Source organism: Homarus americanus, unplaced genomic scaffold (assembly GCF_018991925.1).
Source record: "Homarus americanus isolate GMGI-L3 unplaced genomic scaffold, GMGI_Hamer_2.0 scaffold24523, whole genome shotgun sequence".
In the NCBI taxonomy this organism is placed as follows: Eukaryota; Metazoa; Arthropoda; class Malacostraca; order Decapoda; family Nephropidae; genus Homarus; species Homarus americanus.
In genome coordinates, this window is record NW_024744357.1 from 191495 (window position 1) to 203565 (window position 12071).

The 12071-nt window shown below is 37.0% G+C and overlaps 1 protein-coding gene across 5 annotated transcripts in view; it reads left to right on the plus strand.

Annotated features, from left to right (window-relative positions):
• LOC121877898 (poly(U)-binding-splicing factor half pint-like) overlaps positions 1-12071 on the plus strand; it is an 88960-nt gene that overhangs the window by 63816 nt on the left and 13073 nt on the right. For all 5 annotated transcript variants that reach the window (XM_042383846.1, XM_042383847.1, XM_042383848.1 and 2 more), the window contains 2 exons: positions 2867-3484; positions 10865-11054. In XM_042383846.1, the coding sequence (XP_042239780.1) occupies positions 2867-3484; positions 10865-11054 (808 nt within the window). The remainder of the gene's footprint in view (positions 1-2866; positions 3485-10864; positions 11055-12071) is intronic.

A 12071-nucleotide genomic window follows, 5' to 3' on the forward strand; every position in this document is an offset into this window, starting at 1 on the left:
AACCTAACCACAGGGATTTTCAGGAACCTAATTCCATTGTTTGCAAGGGACTTTTGTATCTAACATTAGAAGTGATTGAATGAAAAGTAAGTTTTAAAACTTCAACAGATGACTGAAGGAATTTATTGGAATTGGAAGTAACAACTGTAATTATTAAAACTACCGGAACAAATGTTACACAAAATGGATATAGGCAGCTGTAAAGAACGTACAGATTCATAATTACATCTCCTCCCCGACTTATGATGGGGTTAGGGACCCAAATCCAGGTCGTAAGTTGAATTGGTTGTAAGTCGAAAATGCGAAAATAATACATAGAAAATCTAAAATGGGTGTCTCTTTTTCTTCTCAGCACCACAAGAACTCTCACTTTTAAGCTTGCCAGCCATTTTAAAGGGAATTACAGACCAAAATTTTGTCAGTACACAGCGCCATCACTAACGTTGGGACTCAAAAATACGTAATTTGAAAAATATTTTATATGACTGCGGCGATCGTATATCCGGGTGGTCGTAAGTCGAGGAGTACCTGTAGTTTGTCTTCAGCCCATCTCCTAGAACAAAGAAACACTCATAAATCAACACAGCTAAAGTTCAGGGATGCGAAATGGTCTGTTTACTAGTGATCGGCTGATGTGAGAGGGTGGTCGCACTGGTGCCACTCGCCACCCACCTGATTCGCCCAGCGCTCACTTTCCTCTCAACTTATTTTTCAATTACTTTATGCGATGAAAAATAGATTTTCACTCAACTTTAGGTAGGCACTTTACCCTCTGAAGATGCAGAGCCCAACTCAACCAGCTCGTCATTCACATCACCGTCTAGTGCTGTGGCTGTGGACGCATTTGACACGGGAAACACCATTTCCATGCTGCAGTGCTTCCAGCACCTTGTTTTTCTGCTCCAATGTAATTGCCTGCTTTGATTTCTTGACCTTTAGGGTAGTTAATTATGTAGTAGCTGGCCTTTTGGACATAGTGGAGATGGTTGATGCACATGGTAGAAGGAGATAGTGTCACACAATATTTCCGTTCCCTTGAGCGTCAGTGCGAGAACTGAGGATGCGTGAGGGTGAGAGTGGGTGGCGGGCAGCCATGTAGCGTGCCCAGAGACGCGTATGGTGGGAAACATTAGGCACGAAATTGACTCGCGCAAGATAGGAAAGATTCGCTTTAAATTAAAATATTGTCCTTAATTGTGGGTGTCGCTTTAAATCAATGATCTTAAATTGAATCCCTTTAAATCGATGTTCTACTGTATGTGTGTGTGTGTGTAACCACACACACACATAAAACACATACAAATAAATATTAATGGGAAAATACTCTCACAAATAATCAAAAACAAATTTATTAAAAATGTGACGGGCCACCCTCAAATCCGTGCTTTAAGACTGTCACATTTTTAATAAATTTGTTTCTGATTATTTGTGATAGAATTTTCCCAATACAGTATTATTTATTTGTATGTGTTTTGTGTGTGTCTACACACACACACACACACACACACATACATACATACATACATACATACATACATACATACATACATACATACATACATACATACACACATACACACACACACACACACACATACATACATACACACATACATACATACACACACACACACACACATACACACACACACACACACACACACACACACACACACACATACACACACATACATACATACATACATACATACATACATACAGTACATACATACATATATTTACAATACAGGTAAAGGAAATTACTGTCTCTAGAACGAATGGCTCCCTGTCCCAGAGGCGAAAATGCCGGTAACTTTAAAACTACCCACAGACATTCTAGGGTACATCCAGAGTGTCATCCACGAATAATAGAGGACCGCAAAATAAAAATCCGCGTATTTGGAGGGCCCCCTGTATTTTATTTTTTGCATGACTTTTTTTTTTTTTTTTTTTTTGTTCTCTATAGCTAAACAAAGATACACTCACTTTTGCAGGCAGCTAGTAAATATAAAATTTAACTAGCCCTAAGGATTTTCCATTCGCCATGGGTGAGTGAATTTCCAAAGCCCTGTTAGGAATAATGTACAGTCAACCCTCGCTTTACGCGGCCCCACATTACGTGTTTCCACGTTTACGCGGTACCCTGCTGAAACCGGAATGCTCACTTTCCACGGTGCGTGTACCCCTTTATGCGGAGAGCGGCGCGAGCAGGGTGCGCACAAGGTCGCCCAGTCATCTAAACATTACGGAGTTCTTCACCCGCCACCCACCACAGCCGGCCCAAGTCAGGGATAGTGATAATGATAGTGAGTATATGGACTTTGAGGGGTTTGACAAAGAGGCCCTGCAAGCCTCTGTGGTGGATAGTGATACAGGTGAGGGCCAATAATCTGCCCTCTGCCTCAGAACCCTGCCATCTTTTCTACTAATGTAAGTGTTAAAAAACCTAATATTATTGATATTTCTCTTAATTATTAATTGTGTGTGCATACCATCATAAAATTAAGAAGTTATTTTTACTACAACGCAGGTATTGTGTCTGAAAAAGTGGAGTTTGGGGGTCGGCCCGGTCTCTATTTCAATTAATCCCATATATTATGTTGTTCACTTTACTCGTTTCTCATTTTACGCGGGCCGCCGTGGGTTGAATTAACCGCGTAAAGTGAGGGTTCACTGTATGGATATTTCTAAGTGTTGTCTTGGCCCTTTCATACTACAGTATTTTTTACATACATTTTGCACCTCTCCTTTTTAACTTGTTAGTACAGTTTTATTATAATTTTTTATTCTCTATACAACTTGTAAAGTAGAAATAAATTACATATATGTAAATTTCAATGATAAATGTCAATGTTTATTTTTACAGGGTCCTCTATCGGCACCAACTCAGATGCCAACTGCAGCAGCAGTAGCAGCAGCAGCAGCAACAGCTAAAATTCAGGCGATGGATGCTCTGGCAACAAATGCCATTGGTCTTGTACAAGGGCTCAGCAGCTCTCCTGGTTCTATATCACAACTACCACCAGTTGGTGTTGTGGGGAATGTACCTCCAGTTGGAACTGTGGGTAATGTTTCTGCATCAGTTCCATCCTCTCCAGTGGCAGTTTTGGGTGGAAATAGTTCATCTGTTCCTCCTGTGGGTGTAGTAACTAGTTTACCTAACCTTGGTGGACCAACTAGTACAGCAACCATACCTCCACCAACAGTTATTACCTCATTACCTGTTCCTGGCACCAACAGTTCTTCACTTGCACCTCCATTACCACCATCATCAAATGTTGGTGGTGCAGGTTCTGCTGGCTCCAATGCAACAGTCAATTCCTCAAGTGGAGGTGAAGATCGGAAACCTACTCATCAGGAGGAGCTAGCCAAGAAGCTCATGGAGGACAATGAGCCTCAAACATTGCAGCAACAGGAGACTATGTCCATCAAGGGCCAGTCAGCACGACACCTGGTCATGCAGAAGCTAATGAGGAAAGCAGAGGTGGGGAATCAGTTTGTTAATATTTGTTGCTTGTCTTGAATTCACAAGTATTGTATGAAGAAAACCTTAAAATAACTTGTTTGTCAGAATTACAGTAAACTCTCGAAAGTACGGATTTCAGTTAGTCCGGACCCTTTTCGGGCAAGAAACATTTGTCTATACTCTAAACCCTTAAATATTTGTTGTTTGAAATTGCCCCCTCGAGCAGTTATTTGAAATTGCCGCATGCCAGCAATCTTGGCCTCTTTCCTCCTTTTGATTTTATGATCAAAGTATCTAATTTTTCTGTACATTTTAAGTATTTCTCTTGAATCTTCTGCCAACCTTAGTATTTCTTCATTTGTTTTCCTGTCAGTGTAACCTATTTTTAACATTCACCTATAACACCACATTTCAAAACCTTCCAACCTCTTTCTGGTGTCTGCTGAAAATGTCCACGGTTCTGAGCCAAACAACAGTCCTTGCCATATATACAGGGTGTCCATAAATGATTACCCAGAAAACAGTATGCTCTCATTTTAATCAAGGTAATCATTTATGGACACCTTGTAGTCTTTCAGCAGCCTTTTCCCTCAAATTGAAGTAAATGTCCATTTTCATTAGGTCTTTTAGATTATTACCCCTTAAGCCCCGGGTTAGGGTGCTGCTGGCAGGGCCCCCCACTTTGATAAATTGAGAAAAAAATCAACTTTTCCAAAAATGATAAAAAAAAAAGATGGCGGGAAAATAGGCTGACATTCTGGAACGTCATCCGGTGCCTAAGGGTTAAATGATGTTTTTGCTTGACTTATTCTTGTTATGATTTCTTGTGCACTTCTACCATCACAGATAATGTTTTTTCCCAAATATATAGACAAAATTTTCCACTTGTTATAGTTCCCTGTTGCCTAGCATATTTTTTGTCTTTTTGGATTTATTTCCAATTTGGAAACAACCATTACTCATTTTTACAGCATTAACTCTTAACCCATATTCCCCACCTTTTTCCAGTAATGTGTAAACCAGTTTTTGTGATGCTACTTCACGATCTGTGATATGAGCAGTATCATCTGCATAGTGTATACTGTAGTTGACGTTACTTTTTCATTAACTTTTATTCCTTCATTGCCCCTTATAACTTCTCTCATTAGGAATTCTGAATACTGTATATACTGTTTTATACAATGTTGGAGATAGAACACGGCCTTGTCTTACTTCCTGTCTAACTTTGAACCAATTAATAAGTTCATTATTAACTAACACTGCAACATCCTTTTGCAAGTAAAGATTTTATTTTTATTTTTGTCTCCTTCACTAATGCCTATTTTTTGCATGACCTTTATAAGTTTATTGTGTTTTACTTTACAAAAAAGCTTTTTCAAAATCACCAAAGCTGATATACAAATTTCTTTGGATTGCTGAAGCTGTTTCACTCTAAATTTTTAAACCAATATTGCTTCTCAAGTTCCTTTTCCCTTTCTAAATCCATTTTGATCTTCAGATAACTCACCGTCTATTCTAAATTTTATTCAACTTAAAATTATATTTAATAAAACTTTGCAGGCATAACTTATTAAGCTAATTGTTCTAAACTGGGTGCAATCTAAGGCTTCTGGGTTTTTTAGTAATACAGTATGCCCTTCAAATTCGCGGGGGTTAGGTTCTCAAAATGGCCGTGAATAGCCAAATCCGCGAATAACATTTGCTGATGGGGGTACAGTACATTTTTGCTCGTGTAAATAAATGTATATTCCCTTAATGTGTTTGCCTTTATGACAATAATTTCTTTTACCTGTATTGTATTTGTGTGTGTATACAGTGGTCCCTCGTTTAACGAACGGTTCAATTAATGAAATTTCGGTTCACGAATTAGCTCCCATAAGGATTTTCAGTTCCATTAATGAGCAAAACCTTGATTAACGAAAGCCTTCGGAGAATCATGCTTTGTTGTGCGCATCAGCCGATCAGCTAGTCCGCCAATACAGTAATCGGTTTTATGTTTACATTCGTTTCCAGTGGAATAAATATCAAGGGAGTTGTTTTCTTGAATATTTTTGCATTTTTATATTAAAATTATTGGTCATTTTAAAATTTAGCCATCCAAGCTGTCTACATAAAATATTTCAACTAATATTTTTGGCTCGATATATGTAACTTTATTCATTTATTTTTACTCATTTACACTCACACACTGTCCTAAGGGCAAAGCTGTACTGTACATGTACTCAAAATAATGTACTAAATGATTATTAAAGTTTTTGTCTAGTGCAAACTATTGCATGATTATATTCAAATTAATCACTATCTTAAAAGAATTCCAGCAATGTAGATTATATTCTCCTCGGTCACTTGTCACATTTTATAAACAAAAACAAAACCTCAAGCTAAAGGACATAAATAAACAAATAAATACTTCATTAGACCTTCGGTACAACTGTCAAACATGTCACTGTCACCTCTCCTCCCCCCCCTCCCAGCCAGGGTTTGGTGGTTATACAGTAGACTTTAAGTATTTATCTTATATAATATCAGACTAAAGTTAGGATAATACAATTTGCGTTGCTGGAATCCTTGCAAGACAGTGCATAATTTGAATCTAGACATCATATATTTTGCACAAGAGATAAAAATTTTAGTACCTTAGTTTAGTACATTTTAATAATGTACAAGTTTTTTCAACTGTATTTTTGGGTAGATTTACCTAAATTTCTTCATTTATTTTTATTCATTTACATGCACACACCATACTAAAAAAACTTAAAAGAAATAAATGACCTAAGTGCAAACCTGTACTACTGTACATGTACTAAATGATTATGGTACTAAAATTGTTATGTCTAGTGCAAATTGTAGCTTGTTTATAGTCAAATTAATCACTATCTCACAAGAATCCCAGCATGTAAATTATATTCTCCCAGGTCATTTCACTGGCATTTATAAGAGAGAAGCTTAGTCACTTTATGACTGTTAAATAAACACACATTAGACCTTCGGCGCCAACTGTCAAACATATCACCTCACCTGCTCCCTCCCTCCCTCCCAGGGTTTAAGGCTTACAGTTTTTATCTTATATGATATCTCAGACTAAAGTTAGGAGAATATAATTTGCATTGCTGGAATCCTTGTAAGACAGTGAATAATTTGAATATAAATGTCATATATTTTGCACAATACCTGTATCACATGCATGCATACATACATACATACATACATACATACATACATACATACATACATACATACATACATACATATATACATACATTCGGGCTGCAGAACTTTGTCAATAAACCGTCAATTATTATTACATATATATATATATATATATATATATATATATATATATATATATATACATACATACATACATACATACATACATACATACATACATACATACATATATATATATATATATATATATATATATATATATATATATATATATATATATATATATATATATATATATATATATATATATATATTTTTTTTTTTTTTTTTGCTTTAAGGGCGATTTAGGGGATTTTTTAATATTGTTTCTGACTTAATGCAGTTTTGGGCTTTACTTTGTACTTTTTCTGTGAGTTGGAACCAATTACCCAATATCCCATTGAAATAATAGATTCAGTTAATGAAATTTTCGGTTAACAAACGACTCTGTGGAACCAATTGTGTTTGTCAATCGAGGGATCACTGTATACGTATACAATACAGGTAAAAGAAATTACTGTCTCTAGAACGAATGGCTCCCTGTCCCAGCTGTGAAAATGCCAGCAACCTCAAAACTATCATAGCCATTCTTGGGTACATCCAGGGTCTCATCTGTGAATGCTGGAGGTCTGCGAATTGTCAGGGCATGCTGTAATATAAATACTGTAATAAATTTTTTTTAATCACTGGGAAGGTCTTCTTTTAAGTACATAGAGTTACATATTTTAGTCAAACAATTTATCCTATTCCTGCTCATTTGTTTTATAAGTTCACCTGGATGCTGCATCATGTCTCATTTTGCTCACAGCCACCTCAATTTCTGTTAAAAGAACTGATAGTTTATTCTTTATTTCCTTTTCGTTTCTAACCTTCGCTCTGTCCTTATCATTGTATTGTTCCTCTACATAATCTGCCCATCTCTCTTTTACTTTTTCGACCTCAAAAAGGATGTTATTGACTTTGCCTTTAATAGTCTCACCCCATTTATGTTATTTTTACTGGTTCATTTGTTTAATCTTTTTGTACATTTCCATGCAGTTATACCTTTTGTCATCTTCTATCAGGGGTGTGCAAACATTTTGCTTTGAGGGCCACAATAAAATCATCTGATGCATGATGGGCCATACACTCATTATATTGCTTTTAAAATTCAAAATTAATGATAAATTTAAAGCCAAAGAGACAAAATGCTTACTTACTGTGTTTGTTGACTGTGATAAGAGTTGTTAATGGGATGGGTGACTTTTTACTTGCTGTACAAAGTCTGCAATGTCTGGCTGAATGGATGACATAGCAACATGAAGGGTGTTTAGTAGGTGCACATCAGTAATAGAGAACCTTAATTTGTTCTTAGTTATTTTAATTTTTTAAAAAAGCTGTTCACGTAAGTATATTTATACTCTCTCCTTGACTTACGACAACCCGGACATACAACCGCCATGGTCGTATAAAATATTTTTCACATTACGTATTTTCGAGTCCCGAAACGTTTTGTCGTATTGTGACGCCGTACGACAGCGTGGACCGGGCCGCCTCGTGGTGTACTGCATCTACGCCGTAGCCCGCTCAGTTGGTGTTTGGCCGTCTTTGTTGTTGTTAGTGATCGCGCTGTGTACTGACAAATTTTAAAATGGCTGGCAAGTGTAAAAGTGAGAGTTCTCGTGGTGCTGAGAAGAAAAAGAGAGTCAATTACTTTTGAGATCAGTCAATTACTTTTGAGATGAAAATGAAAATAATAATGCAATATGAAAATGGAAAAATGGTAGCACCCATTTCACGCGACCTTGGCTTCTCTGACTCGACGATATAAAACATTTTGAAGGACAAGGAACGAATTAGTGAGGTAGTGAAAGGATGAGCAATAACAACAATAACGAAAAAAGACAAGGTTTTCTTCATGAGATGGGGAAATTACTTGTAATGTGGATGGAAGATCAGCTGCAAAAGCGTGTACCCTTAAGCCTTCTAACCATACAAGCTAAGGCAAGAAACGTTTTCGAAAGCCTGAAGGAGCAGGCAGGAGATGAGTGCGACCATAACTTCACAGCAAGTCATGGGTGGTTCCAAAGGTTTAAGAAACGTTACAATTTGCACAGTGTAAAGGTGAGTGGAGAGGCAGCAAGTGCTGATGTGGGTGCTGCTGAAGCTTTTGAGGAGGAGCTAAATCGTGTCATCGTGGAGAGAAATTATTTGCCTGAGGAAATATTTAATGTGGATGAAACTGGCTTATTCTGGAAGCGCATGCCAGAACGGACATACATGCACAAAGAGGCGAAAACAATGCCGGGATTCAAGGACCGAATCACACTTCTGTTAGGGGGGAATGTAGCTGGTTTCAAGGTAAAACCCACAGGCTTTTAATAATGTCAGCAAGCACACACTGCCAGTGTTTTATCGCAGTAATAAGAAAGCATGGATGACCCTAGCACTGTTTGAGGATTGATTCCTGAGTTGTTTCATTCCACGAGCCAAGGAGTATTGTCTGCAACAAGGGGTTGCGTTCAAGGTTGCCGATTTCAAACGATAGAAGAAAGTTCGCTACAAGACCTACACACCATCCCTCAAAACGCGTTACGGAACTGGAAAAAACGTTAGGAGCGGTGTATCAACAGTGGAGGGGAGTACTTTGAAAGAGACAAGTCTGATTAAGTTGTAAGTACAGCAATAATTTGTTTATTTTTTAAAGTTCGGTTTCTTTTTGGACAGACCTCGTATACGTGCGCACTCAAGGAAACATAGTCATTTATCTTAAGAATAAGTACAAAAGATTTATTATTGTTTATTGCTTAATATGTATTTGACTGAATTAATGTTTATATATGTGAAATGAACAATGCAATGCAATTCATTAATAATACGTAGAATATTAAAACACACGAGGAGACAAGACGGCATTGTTTTCGTGATTGACGATTGTTCTACATAAGAAACGGAAGAAAATAAGACCCTGGTTGTAGCTGTAGTGAACTTAATGTAAAAAAATTGAATTCCTGTATGTATGTTTTAAGCAATGCTATTTAATAAATGGAACACTAGAAGTAGCTAACCACTAATGGTAAAGAAATAAAGCGAGACGATTGGGAAAGGCAACGCATGTACACTTGTACAGTAAGTGCAGACATGTGAAAACATATCGTCATTTCTCTACATATGAATGCAACACCTATTAACTGTTCATATATGTTTTCAATAATATTTATGAATGTAAAACAAAAATTCTACTCACCAATGGTGGTAAAGTCTAAAACATAAGGACAGCCAATGAATATTGTGCGAGTTTTTATTCAGATGACGAAGTTATCAGGTTCAACTCTGGCATAAGCTGTAGCTTTCCATAAAGCTGTTACTGAGCCTGAAAATGTTGTTGAAGCTGCTTATGATGCTGAATTTGATGGTGTAGCTGAAGTTATGGTTTAGGCCTTCGAATAATAAAACTGTCGAAAGAACCTTGCACAGCTGCTTTCTTTTCTCATAATACATCTTTATGAAGAGGTCATATGTGTTTATTTAAATTTTAATGCTTTGTTCTGTTAATGGGTCCACTTCAGAAAATATAATATCCACAGACCTCTCACCTTTTTCATATCTTTTTAACACATCTTATTTCTCGGCTAAGCTAATGCATTTTCTATTAGCTTTTGAAACAACACTACCATCACTTGCTCTCTTGCTCATGTTGAATAGGGATTCAGAAATGATGTAAGAAACCTGAGAAAGTTTTTCTCCTTTTCCTGTTCAGATGCGTGAAAACAAAGGGCCCGCCACCTGCAATTGTTTATACTATTGATGCTGGCATCACCACTAACAAGCCCGGCAGCCTCTGTGCGCAAGGCGCTTTTTTTTTTTTAATATCGGGATTTAGTTATTATTTATACAAAAATTTAATATATATTTTTTACTTTGTTGTAAATACGAAGAAAATAATGGCGTAAATTGAATTGGGTCTTAAATATGAATCTTCGTTAGTTGAACCGTCGATATCAGAGGCTTTACTGTACAGTACTGTACTCAGTAATTATTATCTTGTTTTCCTTACAAAAGTTAATATTCCTCCTACCTAATTACTCTACATCAAGTGTGCCATTTTTTGTGATGATGATACTGACATGAATAATATATACTGTATACAGTAGTGTATACAGTAGTGTAATGCAGAGTAATGGAAGAACATATTTTTTTTCTTTGCAGTCAACTGTGGTGATTCTACGTAATATGGTCGGTGCTGAGGAAGTGGATGAACTTCTCCAAGATGAAATTACAGAAGAATGTGGCCGTTTTGGCACTGTTAGACATGTCATCATATACCAAGAGAAGCAGTCTGATGAGGATGATGCAGAAGTACTTGTCAAAATTTTTGTGGAATTCTTAAGTCCACATGGTAAGTAAGGCTATCATAGTTTAATTAGATATTTTTGGAGTTTAAAAGAATCTATTTGATGTGTATCCTCAGTGTTATACATGGTAAATATTCCTGTGAAAAGAATATAGCAATCTCTTGGTATCGCCTAACGAATCAAGGAATTTGTAAATAAAATTGTAATTGAAGATGGTACAGCAGTAAATTCTCCATTAGCTAGAATTCCTGGTCCCTGAAACTCTCCAAATGCCACAACATCATTATATTGTGTCAAAATATTCAGTAATACAGTGATATCCCCGGGGATGAGAGATTTCCGGCTAAGCAGACGACTCTCAAACCCGGAAAAATCCCTTATCCCCGGAATATTTTCCGGTTACTGGGAAAAGTTTCCGAGTGTCTATACTAGACATCTTACACACACACTGACACTAGCCCACTTCCCCAGAATGTTTCTGGGTGCTGGAGTTGTTTTCCTTGAGTCTAAACTTCTGGAGTATGTAAATGCAGTTCTAATTAAGTTAGAAACTACATTTCTTTACTCTAATGATCCAGATAGTTTATCTTAAAGCTTCGTAAAATAAATATACATGTATCTGAAAATTAAAAATCTATATGATATGGGTGTGAATGAAACTGTGTGTTACAGCAAAGACTGGTATTTTCCACTCCCATGGAGCTGTGGGGGATTAGTGGGTCTCGTGTACAGTACCTGACCTGCTGCAATGTCAGGTGGAGGTAGGGTGGGAAATTAGTGTTCTCATATTACTGACGTTTTGATGGAATGTCAGGTCACCCTTTCTTGGCTTGGGGATTAGTGGGTCTCATGACCTGAAGATGTCTTGAATGCGCAGTTACCTGAAAATCTGAGAAAATTTTGAGAAAATCACAACAAACCTTTCTGCTCTGGGCCTAGGGACAAAGGTTCCCAACGTTATGAAAGATTGCATCATGCTTAGCCGCATCCTTATGTGCTGGGTGGGAAGACCAACGGCTTGGTTAATGCTTGATTTTTCTGGTCTGGGTCTATTTATAATT